This window comes from Engystomops pustulosus, chromosome 3 (assembly GCF_040894005.1).
Source record: "Engystomops pustulosus chromosome 3, aEngPut4.maternal, whole genome shotgun sequence".
Taxonomy (NCBI): Eukaryota; Metazoa; Chordata; class Amphibia; order Anura; family Leptodactylidae; genus Engystomops; species Engystomops pustulosus.
This window is the reverse complement of record NC_092413.1, coordinates 217,117,526-217,135,228: the sequence shown is the minus strand read 5'-3', so window position 1 is coordinate 217,135,228 and position 17,703 is coordinate 217,117,526. Positions and strand designations below refer to the sequence as shown.

The following is a 17,703-nucleotide window of genomic DNA, read 5'->3' as shown; positions in this document are numbered from 1 at the left end:
CTTGCTTACCTGCACCAGGAATAGGATTGTGAACTCCAGTGGACCTCGGCGGACTTGAGCGCAGCAGCGACACCTGGTGGACGTGGGAGGAACTGCCTTAGTGAATGGCCGGAAGTCCCGAATCCACCGCAGAGAATGCGCCGCTGGATCGCGAATGGACCGGGTAAGTAAATATGTCTTAAGGTGCACTAAATAAACCTGACCTTTCTGACCCAGCTGGTCCACCATGTACGGTTGTCAGATGTTGTAACTTTAAGAGCAATCGTCTGGAGTTACATCGGTCTACAAGAAGACTTTTTGTAGCACTATCTTCAAGATATACTCCAGAGGAATACTCTAGGTTCTCACTACATGTTCGGCCCCGTCATGACATCAACCAAAGTGCTGGTTTAGCAAGATTACTCCACAATCAAGGCACAATATATGCCATCTAATACATGGGGAGGGTCCTACCTCAAGTTGTCTCAAAATTCCCATAGAAGTGTATGTAGAGAGGGGGCATGTATGGGTTTTGAGATGGCAACATATCCAAAAGTGGAAACTAACATTTTACAAATGGTGTGGATATACCATAAATCTTGAAGGCCTTCTTAGATTTATGCAAAGGGAACTAAGAAACACACCAGATACTTTGAAAGCAAGTCTACCAGTTCCTAACTCATTCTGCATATCTATGAAGAATTTCAGGTCAGGGCACATTAGAAGATTTTCTGTTATCCAGTGATCTTTCATTTTAGAGAAAAATTCCATTTTTCTCTTTGCATTAATGATGATTCTTGGTGCACCGGGGTCGGGGCTATGCTCTGGAAGCGATTTTTTTTCATAATTATAAGGCCTCTTTTAATGGTGACGACATTCGTTGTTGCGACTGAGGGACATTTGGCTGTTGTGCACAAGTAAGACCACGCCCCTAATGCACCAACAGGCTCATTTGCATATAAATTAAAGTGGGGTGTTCTTTAAAATTATCGATCAATAAAAAAAACTCCCTTATGGTGAGCTGGAAGTTTTCTCTAACTATTGAATGTTTCTACAGTCCTAAAATCCAATGGGATAATAGATTGTCAGCTCCATGGGATCTTAGTAATGTATTCCTGATAATAGACTGGTGGTATCAACATCCACCATCCTTTGCGGAGAACAATGGGCTAAAGCTAAGGTCCTGTTGATGGAGCTGAAATCCTCTACGTTTGCAGGTGTCGTGATTACAGGTGGGAACGCCTCCCCTACCGGCCGGATAACAGAATCCCATTTATTTGGCAGCGTCATTCTGCACATCGCTGCTTCTTTTTCCGATGGCTGACTCGGTTTTTGTTGGCAGGGCTGAAAGAAAAGCTTGTTAGAAGCTGTACAGATTGTAAACTATTCCTACAAGCTGCAGCAGTTGGCGTGTCGGCAAGTCATCTGTTTTTTTGACTGTCTTCTCGCGTGTGGACTCAGCTTGCCGGGGTCCTGCAGAGAAATTCACTTCATTATACATTTACACGGTGGGGTGGGGGGGAGACTGGTGATAAAGTAGCATCAGCGAGCGCCGAGGAGTAAGGTTCCTCTGATATAAATGTCATTGTCTCTCAGGATGCTGCTCTCTTACTGCGGGCGATGTGGAGCCAGGATGAGAAGGATTTGTCAACCACAAAGGGACCGTTCCGTTCTATTTCCATCTCTCGATTCGTTAGCATGAGCATTAGATGAATATCATTGATATGGACCATTTCAACCAAATGGGACATTGCACAACCCCGAGAAGCTGATATTGGGTGGAACAGACAATAGTTTACTTGTCATTCGCAATAGTTTAGCTGATTCAGAGCCTTCTAAATGCCCACTGCCGCCGCCTTCTTCTTTCTTTGAACCAGCTGCATTCACACAAACTTATGAAAACAGCCGTATATATGTGTAGCATACAGCCCCATTCATTTCAATGGGCAATACAGCCATTCATCTACATGGCCGTATTGCCCACCGTACAGTAAGCATACTTTGCCGTATGTACGTGTAGTATCCGAAATTAGTGGGAGTTGCTTTCTGTCCGCCAGCCAATAGCCAGCCATCCATCATCTGCCAGCAGATAGGGTGACATATGTGCACATATGGATGAAAACGTATAAACGTATATACGAATTTATACAACACAAAAATACAGGACTGGAGAAATTACACGTTCATGTGAATGCAGCAAGCAGAGTTGGGTGCCTAACATAATCACAGATCATTTACTAAGGGCCCGAATCGCTCATTTTCGTCGGGTTTCCCGAAAATTACCGTTTTGTGCCATTTTGCACCGAATTGCCCTGGGTTTTTGGTGCACGCGATTGTCACATCGGCGCCGGGTTGCATACGACAGAAATCGGGGGCATGGCCGTCGGAAAACCCGACAGATTAGGAATATCCGGCGGACCTCGGCGCAGCAGCGACACCTAGTGGATATCGGGCACACGCCCTTAGTGAATCCCGGCAAGCTCCGAATCAACGTAGGACAATGCGCCGCAGGATCGCGAATGGACCGGGTAAGTAAATGAGCCCCACAGTGTCTGGTTGAGGGTCCCACAGTTTCAGAAAACACCGCCATCATGGCCCCATCGGTCACAGTAATGGAAAGGTGAGATCGGTAGTTAACAGCGCTGGATGGGTCCAGGGAGGGTTCCTTTAGTAATGTGGTAACAACAGCTTGCTTGAATGAAGAGGGAATGAAATCAGAAGAGAGAGGTTGAAGATACCCATTTACCTTCGATGCTCCATTATAGTAACACCGCCCGGTTCCTTCTCAGCAGTCACATATGCAAGAACATTGATATCACCATTGGTACCAGTATTTGAAAATGACCCATAATACTGTAATAAAACTGGAGGTAGGTGAGTATGACGTATATTTTATTTGACACCACCCAGGTGTGACCTCACCAATGTTGTGAGGTCAAAAGGGCTGAAACAGTTCCAAGGTCTTGGACCACAATCCAGGATTACGACACAGCCTCTACCTCTGTGAGAATCCCTCTACGTCCTCCACCGGCTCTCGCTGCGTTAACTTCATATGGAAATAAATTTTGAAGATTAACTGGAGATTAAAAAGTCTTAAGCTGTCAGCATCAGATATCACCGACATGATATAGTCCCTGAGAAAAGCGTCCAGATGTAATGTGCATTGTTGGTCACACCTCAGTGTCACAGTGTGACATCTACCAGTCCCTGGCAGCACCGTACATCTGCGCAGCCATCTGCGAGCCGAGGAGATGAAGACAGAAGTGTTTTTTCTTTCTGACATAGTGCTTGACAGAACACGGCTGAGCATCTATAGGTTATAGCAATTCATCAAATTTCCAATTCTCAATTTCCAGAGACTTTTTATGAGGAATTCTGGGAAATGTGACCAATACTTGCTCAAATTTTATCCAATTTTTTTCTTTAGTACCCTGGACAGGCCCAAATAAGTGCCTCACGTTAGCTGCGGGAATGATGGGCCAAGAACTGACGCATGGATCGTCTTTTGTCAAGCCCAAGTCACGTAGCGCCGGAGCCGTAGAAAGGGGGCAGCTTTGTAAGAGGATTACAAAAGTTACTTGGAACAGAAGGGCCTCCAGGCAAAAAGCAAACCATGCCAGCGCTCTTCAGTGGACGGCCATGTGCCAGGCAAGGGAAAGCAAGGCATATTTGTGACTAATTTATTCGGGGAGCTGTGCCAGCCTGAAACTGGTATAGATTTACAGCCGCTGCTCCATCGTATTGTGTATACACAAGACATGGAGGCTCAGTGGGTAAAGAAAATTTCGGGGGTTTTATTGATATTTCGATAATGCATAAAAATATAAAAAATACCGGAATTTCCTTGGGTGTTGAGTAACCATACTGGCAACCATAAGACGTTCCAAAGTTGGATGGAGCTCCAAAGGAACCCATCCAGAGAATTTAGGCCAAGGACACGATCACAGGTCAAGGGTAATCAAAGAAAATGTACTTGCCACAGCTTTGGGTTTGAGGCTTGTGGTGGGCTTTAGTTGGATTGGCTTCAGCAGGTCCCAGAACACACGGTCCAGCAGCAAATGGTGGAAAAACATACGCTACTCCAACTCCAAACCAAGGTAAATACCCTTATTTTTTGTTTGTGCCTGTCCTGTGGGGCTTTCCAGGCTTCCTGAAATCGCCCTATATTTTACCAATGTAAAGTTATTATTTATGGATCCCATATGACAAACCCCCTTCCATAGCTTCCGAAGTTACGGAAACTGCATAGCTGCTATGCTACAACTCCGGCTATCTCAATGTGATGAAGATAGGGCCATGCCTATCTCAGCCAGGAATGGTAGAGATGGGGAGACTTCCTTAAAGATCATAAATCCTGGGTCAATGGGCATATGTTCCCCACCATCATATGTTCTCCATAATTTGGAGTGTATTGTCTTTGTTTGGCTATACCAGAAGGGAAAACTGTGTACAATGCGGTAAGGCACACAGTGACCATGTAACCATACTCTGACAACCTTTAGATGGACTCACCTTAAAGAACCTTTGTGACCAGCAAACATAGACAACACAACCTAAAAAACAAGGATGGCATGCCAAGCTATGACACCCAGGACATGAAGCTGGAATAACAATGGGATCCCATTGTTTTTGGTTTCGTGTGTCACCACCTCTTGTCCATCACCACTCCATGGCTTTTCCAATTACTGGGTTTTAGAATTCCTTGGGGGAGTACCCACTCCGTAGACAAATAGTCCCTATTTCGATTTGGCCGTAATTCTGTCCATTCATGCTTCTTACAGTGCAGACCCTGGGGCACATTTACTTACACGGTCCAGTCGCGTTCCCGCGGCGCGTTGTCTGGCGAGGATTCGGGTCTGCCGGGATTCACTAAGGTCGTGCACCCGATATCCCGAGGTCCGCCAGAGTTCACCTTCTTCTTACTGGTGCATGTGAGTGCTTGATCTTGCGGCACAAATCGTTTTTTAAATTCCGTGTTTTTTCCGAATCCCAACACTGACCCCCCCCCCCCCCCCATTTCTGTCAAGTGAAAGCAGGCGGCAAAGCACCACAATACGATCGTGTGCGCCAAAATCCCGTGACAATTCGGCACATAAAAGAAATATTCAGGAAACCTGACAAAAGTGCGGACCCTTAGTAAATGAGCCCCAGTATGAAGTTCCTCCATTTCCCTCTGTTGCATGGTATGGGGTCGGTGTTCTTTCTGATATATGTTCCCGCTATCATGTGGCATGTGATGTTCTCGTGCCCCCATCACAAGTACAGAACATCTGCTTAATTGTCCCAGCTCATACTGCTTTATTTCACAATCCCGATTCGGCGTAGCTATCATACTAATAATATGTTCCATTAGTGCCGGGGATTCTGTATTATTCCGAACATTGCTTATATTTTATATTGGGAATTTTTAGATGAAGACTCGGTTATTATTTCTCGGGGGTTTTGATGGATTTTTTTTTCTCATAATGTTGAGGCTGAGAAGTACACATGTGAGGCTTTCAGTACACACCATTCATTTAGGGGTAGCAGATGCCTGGCAAACCGCGTTAGCGCTCTCTACATCCACAAAAACTCAGAAGAACCACTAAAAATGTTTATGGCCCCATTTTAGATTGAAAACTAGTGAAATTTTTGGCCTGAGCCGCGCATATGTCCTGATGGAGCCTTGGAGTGCTATTAGAAGAATCGGAAGAATCGGAATAGTGGAACGTTCTGTTTCCAAAAGTTTAAAGGTCACATATCTTATGCTGTTTATTTAAAGGGGCTAAAAATATTGAAAATATATGCATAAAAAGCTCCTTGATATCTGACCGATGGTGGTCTGACACCCAACACCCTCACAGATCAAGAATCACTGTCCTATGTAGTGGTCAGTCTAAGAAACTGCAGAATTATTGGGGCCAAAGCTGCGGTGACTTGGTTCAGCCACCACACAGAGAATGGCGCTGTCTTCTTCCCACTAATCTATTAGGATGCTGAGTGTCGGAACGACAGAATTTCTTTCTACTGTATCAGTGTCATGGGGGGGGGCGATACGATTGAAAGATGTGCAAGAACCGGCAGCAATAAGTTAGAGCTTAAAATGTCATGTTGGCACTTCATGGTAAATAAGTAGATATTGGTTGTAGTTTGGGAGCTCTGTCTCCAAATGGTCCGCCATCACTGCTATAGAGAAACCAGGATCTTTTGTAAAATACAACTTTTTAACAACTTTTTCAGCTCCGTCTTCCATTACCTCTCCGGTATATTTCATTGTCTGGGTTACCTAGCATTGTACAGAGCGTCCTGGCGGGCCCGGCTGGGTCTCGCGGCTCTCCATCCTTGGCCCGGCAGGGGAGGCTTTGTAGGGGGACTGTCGGGATGCTGCTCGTTCTCATTCATGGAGACCTCGCCGTGTAATGAAGCACTCGTCCTCCAGCCACCTCCTCTTCTTTTTTTTCAATTCTTTTTGAAATCCTAAAGAAAAATTTTTTTTGTAACGAGACAAAGGACGGGGATAAAGGCGCTGGATCGGTAGATGTTTCTGAGAGGAGCCGTGTTTTCGGGACTCTCATCTGACAATGCAAATGCTTGAAAGCAAATAATAGCCAGAAAATGATACTGTACATCTGCAGAGGCGCGAGAGGCGCCAATTACGTGTTTATTGTGTGTCATTCATACTCCACACCCGGACTCCGAAAACAGATCTCCAGGGTCTCCCCCTGTGACTGACTACCAGCTAATGCTCCTACCCTGTACCGCTCCACCACCTCTCCAAATGTGTGATTTTTGTTATCGAGGTGGGAGAAGAAGATTTGTCAGACTGATAATAGAGTAAAGTCACGTAAAACATCTCTCCGCCTTCTCGTGGGACTCTGTATATATTGAGTCCTGATAGAAATTTCAGGATCTCCTCCATCTGAGATGTCCTTCTCATCGTTGTCTTAGTTTTTATCTCAAATTTTTTTTTTTTTATTGACTTTTTGATGTTATCTCCAAAGATAAAATACCTCATAGGGAGTTCCAGGCAGATATATGAGGGACCATAGTGGAGACAATAGTTTCATTGAGGTTGGACCTCCTGGTCTGTAGACATTTGGAAATTGTGTGGAGCTACTCAAGTACTGCGTCGTATGAGAGTTGTAGGACCACTACAGGAATGATTCTGAGGGTTGTCGACCATTGTACCCGCAGGACTCCAAATACAATAAGAAATGGGCACTTGTGGCTACAAAGTCAGTGGAATTTATGTGGCCCCTATTGTACCACTGCTTGGGTCCTCCAGTGGATCATCTGGTTCTCCATAAGAGTCACTGTGCCCTGCTGTCCCCCAAGTCTAAGGGAGAGAGAGATTCTGTGATAGATTTTAGATAGATAGATATGAGATAGATAGATAGGAGATAGATAGATAGATATGAGATAGATAGATAGATAGATAGGAGATGGATAGATAGATATGAGATAGATAGATAGGAGATAGATATGAGATAGATAGATAGATATGAGATAGATAGATATGAGAGAGATAGACAGATAGATAGATAGATAGATATGAGATAGATAGGAGATAGATGGATAGGAGATAGATAGATATGAGATAGATACATAGATAGATACATAGATAGATAGATATGAGACAGATAGATAGATAGATAGATAGGAGATAGATAGATAGATAGATGTAAATAAGGGACAGATAGATAGATAGATGATAGGTAGATATGAAATAGATGGATAGATATGAGATAGATAGATATGAGATAGATAGTAGTAGATAGATAGATAGATATGAGATAGATAGATACATACATACATATTAGATAGATTGTTAGTAGCCCCGGATCAGGCCTCTGCCCCGGTCCCCCGATATCTCCTGGCAGCCATTAGTTTTTGCTGTGTATGCTATGAGTATGCTGGGTGCGGGCGGTGTGAGTGTAGCACCTGCAGAGGGGGAGATCTTGCAGGAAGACATTTGGCAGAGGCTACATATAAGGTCCATGTGTTACCTGAATCCGTCCAAGTGCTGTGCACAAGTGATTTGCTTCTTACCTATCTCGTGCTCCCGGCAGCTGCTCCTGACAGGTGTTATCTTCCTTTATGGCAGATGGCGACAAAATTAAGAATTTTGGCAGGTCTGGAGGCTGCGTGCACATAGAGCGCATACACAACCACACAGGGAGAGGAGCGGGCGAGGGGGTACATGGTCTGTGCATGGAGAACATCACCCAACACTTCCAGAAGCTTCTATAAATCTACATTAGGATGTGGAGAAGGCCAAGACTTCCTTTCTTCCATCCTCATGATGGGCCATAATTAAGTGTTCAACTTTTCGGACGCCCATGACCCTGAGAACACAGTGCGTATCGCCCTTCTATTCGTTCTGTAGGAGACTGACGGAGATATGAGGATAAGGTCAGAACTTTCTATCGGGAAGTGACCCCTTTAATTACTGATATCCCATCCTCCCGTAGCTGATATTATGGCGCCATCTCCACCGTTGTCAGCTTTTTACTGTATTTCTATATTTGGCCAAGTCCTGAAGCCGACGCCATGAAATAAACATGACATCTGGCATCGGACTCTGCGCCAAGTATCTGCTGATCTGACGTTGGCTCCGGGACACGTCAGATGGGACAGACGACTATCTAGGCCATTCACGGAAAACTAGAGGGGAACGAAGGTCAATCCTGAGAGAAGGTTTATATCCTAAAGGACCAAACTAGTGGGGGGCTAAAAATTGAGGCACATGGTGCCTTACGGCCAGTCAGCGGATCTTGTTTCGAAATGTCCCTCTTCACCCCTAGTTGGAAGATCGATGGGCTCTGTATATACAAGGTCAACTTATTTGAAGGAACCTTCCAACCAGGAAACAGTATTAGGTATTAAGTATTATCAATCTACAAACCCTTTCCTAAAGTGAAACTACCTGCCAGTCACGGACCTACCCCCTGATCTGGGAGAACGGAGGGGGCGTGTCCGTGACTTACATGTAGCTTCCATGAAGAAGTCAGTGGCCATTTTAGAAGACACTGGAGATGATGGAGGAAGTCCCCGCAACTGTTATAGGAATTATTTATACCTAATATATCGGCAAATATTTTTATTTCTTTGTGTTGGGACGTTGTCAATGTAGGGGGTTATTTTTATGCTTATGTCTGGTCAAGGTCTAATCTGGTGTCGGACTCTGGTGCCAAGTAGCTGCTGATCTGAAGTTGGGTAATCTAATGCTTCAAGGGTTAAAAAACGTAAGTGATTCTTACCTCTCTGATCCCCATTAATTTAACTCAGAGGCTTGATGGTTCCTCAACCGGTGTCTACTTCCTGTCTGCTCCTCAACACACAGGAAATGGCAGTCCACCAATCACAGACTGAGGCGGGTCACCACTGTGGCCGGTGTTTGGCTGAACAGTCATTTCCAGAAACAGGTAGTCCGCCACTAGTAAATACTAGAGCAATGTATGCTTCTAGGCCATCGTTTATGGTTTCATATAAAATAAGAAATGTATACGTTCTGGAGAAGTGATCTACAGCTATAGGGAAGCCTACAACATGGTTAACCATGAAGTATTACATCCATGTTAAAATGGTTGCAAACCCCCACCCCCATGTCAGTATATTTGTAATATCCACCGATAAATGTATTATAAATGATGTTATCCAGTCCATTGTGGGCAGGGCCGGACGCTCGGTTCTCTCTGTAGTATGGCCTGGATGGATACACAATCTTCCTATGTAAAATGGGTCATTTGAGGCAATACTAAGTATGGCATTGCAGATATATGCACAACGCCATCTGTCTCCAAATCTGTTACACGCTTCATACAGCCCTGAGGGGCCTGTAATCCAAGTGCTGCAGACCCCCAGCCCCTCCTGACAACAAACATGGCAGAGCCTTGTAACATGCTGATGCTAGAGAATCTAGGAGAATGAAATGTGATAAAGGAAATGTCTGTTACGATGTATCTGTCCCTTATCAGTACAGTAATGTTCACACTGATCCATTCAACATCTACCTCAATATAGACATATATAATAAAGGGACAAACAAAGAAGTAACTTTGAGACTAAATCTAAAAGAGCTTACACTCTACAGGAGAGAGGACCTGCGCATAAGAGCTTACACTCTTCATGAGAGAGGTCCCTGCCCATAAGAGCTTACACTCTACAGGAGAGAGGACCCTGAACATAAGAGCTTACACTGTACAGGAGAGGGGACCCTGCCCATAAGAGCTTACACTCTACAGGAGAGAGGGCCCTGCCCATAAGAGATTACACTGTACAGGAGAGAGGACCCTGTCCATAAGAGCTTACACTCTACAGGAGTGAGGATCCTGCCCATAAGAGCTTACACTCTACAGGAGAGTGGACCCTGCCCATAAGAGCTTACACTCTACAGGAGTGAGGATCCTGCCCATAAGAGCTTACACTCTACAGGAGAGTGGACCCTGCCCATAAGAGCTTACACTCTACAGGAGAGAGGACCCTGCCCATAAGAGCTTACACTCTACAGGAGAGAAGACACTGCCCATAAGAGCTTATACTCTACAGGAGAGAGGACCCTGCCCATAAGAGCTTACACTCTACAGGAGAGAGGACCCTGCCTATAAGAGCTTACACTCTACAGGAGAGAAGACCCTGCCCATAAGAGCTTACACTCTACAGGAGAGAAGACCCTGCCCATAAGAGCTTATACTCTACAGGAGAGAGGATCCTGCCCATAAGAGCTTACACTCTACAGGAGAGAGGACCTGCGCATAAGAGCTTACACTCTTCATGAGAGAGGTCCCTGCCCATAAGAGCTTACACTCTACAGGAGAGAGGACCCTGACCATAAGAGCTTACACTGTACATTAGAGAGGACCCTGACCATAAGAGCTTACACTCTTCATGAGAGAGGACCCTGCCCATAAGAGCTTACACTCTACAAAATAGAGGAGGACCCTGCCCATAAGAGCTTACACTCTACAGGAGAGAGGATCCTGCCCATAAGAGCTTACACTCTACAGGAGAGTGGACCCTGCCCATAGGAGCTTACACTCTACAGGAGAGGGGACCCTGCCCATAAGAGCTTACACTCTACAGGAGAGAGGACCCTGCCCATAAGAGCTTACACTCTACAGGAGAGAGGACCCTGCCCATAAGAGCTTACACTCTACAGGAGAGAGGACCCTGCCCATAAGAGCATACACTCTTCATGAGAGAGGACCCTGAACATAAGAGCTTACACTCTACAGGAGAGAGGACCCTGCCCATAAGAGCTTACACTCTACAGGAGAGAAGACCCTGCCCATAAGAGCTTACACTCTACAAGAGAGAGGACACTGCCCATAAGAGCTTACATTCTACAGGAGAGAGGACCCTGCCCATAAGAGCTTACACTCTACAGGAGAGAGGACCCTGCCCATAAGAGCTTACACTCTACAGGAGAGAGGACCCTGCCCATAAGAGCTGACTCTCTACAGGAGAGAGGACAATGCCCATAAGAGCTTACACTCTACAGGAGAGAGGACCCTGCCCATAAGAGCTTACATTCTACAGGAGAGAGGTCCCTGCCCATAAGAGCTTACACTCTACAGGAGAGAGGACCCTGCCCATAAGAGCTTACACTCTACAGGAGAGAGGACCCTGCCCATAAGAGCTAACACTCTACAGGAGAGAGGACCCTGCCCATAAGAGCTGACACTCTACAGGAGAGAGGACAATGCCCATAAGAGCTTACACTCTACAGGAGAGAAGACCCTGCCCATAAGAGCTTACACTCTACAGGAGAGAAGACCCTGCCCATAAGAGCTTACACTCTACAGGAGAGAGGACCCTGCCTATAAGAGCTTACACTCTAAAGGAGAGAGGACCATACCCATAAGAGCTTACACTCTACAGGAGAGAAGACCCTGCCCATAAGAGCTTACACTCTTCATGAGAGAGGACCCTGCCCATAAGAGCTTACACTCTACAGGAGAGAGGACCCTGCACATAAGAGCATACACTCTACAGGAGAGAGGACCTTGCCCATAAGAGCTTACACTCTACAGGAGAGAGGACCCTGAACATAAGAGCTTACACTCTACAGGAGAGAGGACCCTGCCCATAAGAGCTTACACTCTACAGGAGAGAGGTCCCTGCCCATAAGAGCTTACACTCTACAGGAGAGTGGACCCTGCCCATAAGAGCTTACACTCTACAGGAGAGAGGACCCTGCCCATAAGAGCTGACACTCTACAGGAGAGAGGACAATGCCCATAAGAGCTTACACTCTACAGGAGAGAAAACCCTGCCCATAAGAGCTTACACTCTACAGGAGAGAAGACCCTGCCCATAAGAGCTTACACTCTACAGGAGAGAGGACCCTGCCTATAAGAGCTTACACTCTAGAGGAGAGAGGACCCTGCCCATAAGAGCTTACACTCTACAGGAGAGAAGACCCTGCCCATAAGAGCTTACACTCTTCATGAGAGAGGACCCTGCCCATAAGAGCTAACACTCTACAAGAGAGAGGACACTGCCCATAAGAGCTTATACTCTACAGGAGAGAGGACACTGCCCATAAGAGCTTACACTCTACAGGAGAGAGGACCCTGCCCATAAGATCTAACACTCTACAAGAGAGAGGACACTGCCCATAAGAGCTAACACTCTACAAGAGAGAGGACACTGCCCATAAGAGCTTATACTCTACAAGAGAGAGGACACTGCCCATAAGAGCTTATACTCTACAGGAGAGAGGACACTGCCCATAAGAGCTTACACTCTACAGGAGAGAGGACCCTGCCCATAAGATCTTACACTCTACAGGAGAGAGGACCCTGCCCATAAGAGCTTACACTCTACAGGAGAGAGGACCCTGCCCATAAGATCTTACACTCTACAGGAGAGAGGACCCTGCCCATAAGAGCTTACACTCTACAGGAGAGGGGACTCTACCCATAAGAGCTTACACTCTACAGGAGAGGGGACCCTGCCCATAAGAGCTTACACTCTACAGGAGAGAAGACCCTGCCCATAAGAGCTTACACTCTACAGGAGAGAGGACCATCTTACAGGCCTTAATTTTCATAAGACATCTAACCCACTAATGTTTCTTTGCCCATCTACAGATGTTTCTCAGGCCCTTGTCTTCAGAAAAGTAAGACCATTAGATGCTGAGAACATTCTAATCATTTGCCACAAACCATTATTTCCCTGCATTATGTATCTTATGTAACATGGAACCTTCTGGGGTCCATCAAAAAGCTTCATTACTGAGTTATCCAGCTCCTCAAGGCCTCAAGGTGTGGTAAAACCTCCTTTAGGTCAACAAGTAGATGATAACTTTGAGATCACTTCATCCAATGTTTCCGCTAAAGTTTTTCATGTTTTTGTATTTTTTTTATGTCTTTGTCTTGAAAAATCTATTTGTACTGAAACTCCGAACTTTTCTTTTTTACAGGAGTTGACGGCGCGTGGGTTTGGAAATATCACCACCGAAATCCGTGAGGAGCCTAACTTCTACTACGCAGAAGATTATCACCAGCAGTACCTCAGCAAAGTGCCTGATGGCTACTGTGGACTGGGTGGTACCGGTGTCTCCTGCCCAATCGGTCTCAAGTGATAAACTGGAAGTGTCCTCCACCAGTTACCCGCACACTCAGGAAGATATAATGCTATAACGCTGTTAATTCTCAAGATTTCTTCTTCTCGTGGCTTTAATACATGTATTCGGGCAAACTCTTGACCGTGTTACTTTAGGAGCAACATGGTCACCATTGTCATGCATCGTCCTTCCTGGAGGTGTCACCTGCTATGGTCCAAACGAGCATTGTTAAAGTTGGTCTATTGACCTTGGCCTCAAAAAGGTGTAGCCTCCATAAATGATGACCATCTCATATGGTTTTGAGGTCCTCAGAGATGTGGCCTTCAAACTGTAGTCTTGCTACCAGATATTATTCTTGTGACCAGATCTACACCATGAATGACGGTGGAGACCATGGATTCTCTGTGATCCATCCCCATCAGATAACTAATCATTCATCTCTATCATCAACCATCTATTCTGCCATGGACAATGAGTTGCCAGCAACTTTTTACCCTATGGGAGAAGGTGCTGAGGAGACCCAAATTTAGAGGTGCACATGCACATTAGATTCAACTCGTCTTTATCCACCAAGTAGACATTGCTAGCAGATCCCTCCAGCAGCTCTCTCATAGCAGATCCCTCTCATAGCAGATCCCTCCAGCAGCTCCCTCTCATAGCAGATCCCTCCAGCAGCTCCCTCTCATAGCAGATCCCTCCAGCAGCTCCCTCTCATAGCAGATCCCTCCAGCAACTCTCTCATAGCAGATCCCTCCAGCAACTCTCTCATAGCAGATCCCTCCAGCAACTCTCGCATAGCAGATCCCCCCAGTAGCTCTCCCTCATAGCAGATCCCTCCAGCAGATCCCTCTCATAACAGATCCCTCCAGCAGCTCTCTCATAGCAGATCCCCCCAGTAGCTCCCTCTCATAACAGATCCCTCCAGCAGCTCTCTCATAGCAGATCCCTCCAGCAGATCCCTCTCATAGCAGATCCCTCCAGCAGATCCCTCTCATAGCAGATCCCTCCAGCTGCTCTCTCTCATAGCAGATCCCTCCAGCAGATCCCTCCAGCAGATCCCTCTCATAGCAGATCCCTCCAGTAGCTCTCTCTGCCAGCAGATCCCTCCAGCACCTCTCTCTCATAGCAAATCCCTCCTAGCGCAGCTTTCTCCAGGATGTTTCCCATACAGCAGGTCCTGACATCACATTTATCTGGCCAATCCTGTTGCCAATAGCTTCATCCTGAAGCTATCTGGTATGTATGGGGGAAGGGGTCTGAAGATGACACCATATTCCATACATACCATGCATTGTGTGTAGTGACTCTATAGCCCCCTCATTACACCTCTTGTGGCCCCAATAACCTGCATCTCCTTATTATATCTGCAAATGTCGATTATCTGAGTGTTACGTGTCAGGAATCAATTTCTGAAAAATAAAATAAAGCCTTTTCATCTGCAAAGAGATTGAGATCATCTGCCGAAATCCCGCTGATAAACGGCCGCTGTTCTGTCGCCCGCATTGGCTTCAATTCATTTGTCAAATTCATTGAGTGAACGGGGACTTGGTTGGGTTCCACATTGGGTAAACAATCCATCCTCTACGCCTGTGGGCAAAGCCAAAAGTAGTAGAGCCGAGCGTCGGAGGAGCGCGGGGCCGGAGCATATGCTGCGTCCTGGCAGAGACTCTTTACAACTTTCACGTCGTTAAAATGAATTGTCGTCTCCGCGTTGATGAACAGATGGTGGAAAGTGATTTACTCCATGGGCGATGATCAGGTGTAAGCCCGAAACCTAGAACTAGAGCTCCACACCTCCATGTCTGCAAAAGGGATCTATTTGGGAATCAATTAGAGGGATCCAATATGGACGCCATTTTGGCTCCATTAGGGTTGGTCACCCTAAGGTCCTCCAGGAATTTTTTTTGTTTTTTTATCAATCCTCTGCCTTTTAATCTCTGGGGATCTAAATTCCTAACACCCTTTTTAGTCGTCTTTATTTAAGCAGTCAATTATTTTGGAGGCCACTAAATAAGTAGGCGACATCCCTTGTACTCAGGACCTGTTTGACCATCCTTCTCATGTAAATTGAACTAAACTGTAATACCAAGTACCGCCACTGTGCATGGTGAGCAGTAAAGACAACACACAATTATCCTAATACTGCGGTCTTCTCAAACAGCCAATGGGATCTCCATTGCTCACCTAGGATGTGGGATGGGTACATGAATGAATGGCAGAATACCCCTTTAAGGTCAGCAGTCTAAGAAAGTGGGTTAACTATAGCAATCATAATGAGGGAGGGGGCCGTAGGTCATGCGCAGGTCACTCCCTGGGTCTGATGCTTCCTCAAAAACCCCATTAGAAGATCTCCCTTATCACAAGATAATTGGGGCCCAGTTACAGAATTTGCACCGGATCAGCTTCCACATTTATTCTTATCAGTAGTCCCCAAATATCTGGTATCAACCACTCCAGTTCTGTCCAAAAACTACCAAAATGACAGGGGTTTTCTAATAATGGATTTAAAACACATAAATACCTGTCCCCTGGGCTGCCACTTCCATTGGTGCCATATGCTCCTCCCAGGTGGGATTGTATCACATGGCTCTAGCCAATCACAGGACTCACCAGTATATTGCTGGAGGTCGCTGAGACCAGTGATTGGCTTCTGTGGGGATTCGTGTACACGGACACCTCTCGGGTTTAGACACATAAGCAAACTCCAGCGGTGAGGACTGGAGGCCACTGGCCGGAGATCCATTGTGTATTTCAGTTTGAGGACTATTCCCCGATGTAGAAGGGAAAGGTCGGGAATTTTGTGTTGCAACATGTCCAATCCTTTTGTCTTCTGGTCCGGTGGCCATCCAGAACACATAGGAGCAGGACTGAGATGAGCAGGTGTCTACCGGGAGGTCTGGAGGTACAAGCGTCCGACAGCAATCTAATGACGACTCATTGTAATTAATGGAATATCCTAAATCTATAAAAACAATAGAAATTTCACTTGGTTGAGCCGTCGCTATATCGGCCTCATTGTAGAAGTCATTTCCTTTCCGTTAAAGGTCGAGCGCGTCACAGCTGTGATTGGTGATAAATGCTCCGTCTCTCTCCATTGCTTCTGGATTTACAGGAAATTCCTTCAATTATTGTGTGACATTTTGTGGCATTATTAGGATATAGATTTTATGACATAATAGTCAGGTATTGTCCATAAGACACAGGAATGTTAGATTAACTCTAACACCATACATCCCATACAATCAGCGGGCACCACCCTTGCCCACATTGCAGCACAAGGAAAATTTTTGCTGCACAAACCAGCACAAACGTAGCACTAACTTTTGACACCAGTTTTGTTTGATTCGGTTAATGTGGGGGGGTGCTTGAACTTTTGATCTTTAATTTTTTGTTCATTTATTCAAAACAAAAGCAGCACCAACAAAAATTTGAGCAGCACAAACCAGGACAAACGTAGCAGAATTGTTCGGCAAAAGTTTTGTTTGATTTGGGCAATGTGGGGGGGCTGGTTGACCTCTGCGGACCTCTGGAAACATTCATTTAAATCTTAAAAACGATAGTGGCATAAACGAAAATTTCTTCTGCACAAACCTAGCACAGGTGTTTGGCACCAATTTTGTTTGATTTGAACAAGGTGGGGGGGCCAACTTCACTCAGGTGTGCTCTCTGAGTGCTGAGGACACACTGGGGTGCACCAAGTGTCTCATTAGCATATGGATTAAAACAAGAAACCCCCAACCCTCCTTATATAATCTGATGGCATCATATAAGACAGAATTACATGTCTTTACCTTGTTTATTGCTTTTCTTGCACCATTTTTGTTCCTTGCTTGACCACCAAGTTAGTACACGCAACTGTGTGTATGGCAATGCTCACAGTAATGTGTAGACTGCATCTAGAGGCTGCACAGACATGTCTTCCTACTGAGATAAAAGAAGAAATCTGACAATTTTAGGAAACAAATCAGAGAATTTGTAAAACAGTAGAAATCAGAAAATCTGTAAAGGTAGTAAAAATGGCTGCAGCCGCCTACCAGACGTAGAGGAGGTCAGAAGGAGAGACGACAAAAAATGTAAAAATCCCTTACAATTACTGGTCCGGGGATCATGATTGAATGTGAGCCCCTTTTTTTAGAAGTAAATAGTTTCAAAAAGTCACACTCTGGGAAGGAAAA

General features: G+C 45.6%; 1 protein-coding gene across 4 annotated transcripts in view; it reads left to right on the top strand.

Annotated features, from left to right (window-relative positions):
- MSRA (methionine sulfoxide reductase A) overlaps window positions 1-14,386 on the top strand; it is a 253,807-nt gene extending 239,421 nt beyond the window's left edge. For all 4 annotated transcript variants that reach the window (XM_072143825.1, XM_072143824.1, XM_072143826.1 and 1 more), the window contains one exon: window positions 13,385-14,386. In XM_072143825.1, coding sequence (XP_071999926.1) covers window positions 13,385-13,546 — 162 coding nt within the window. In that variant the 3' untranslated portion in view covers window positions 13,547-14,386. The remainder of the gene's footprint in view (window positions 1-13,384) is intronic.
- Window positions 14,387-17,703: the final 3,317 nt, after the last annotated feature.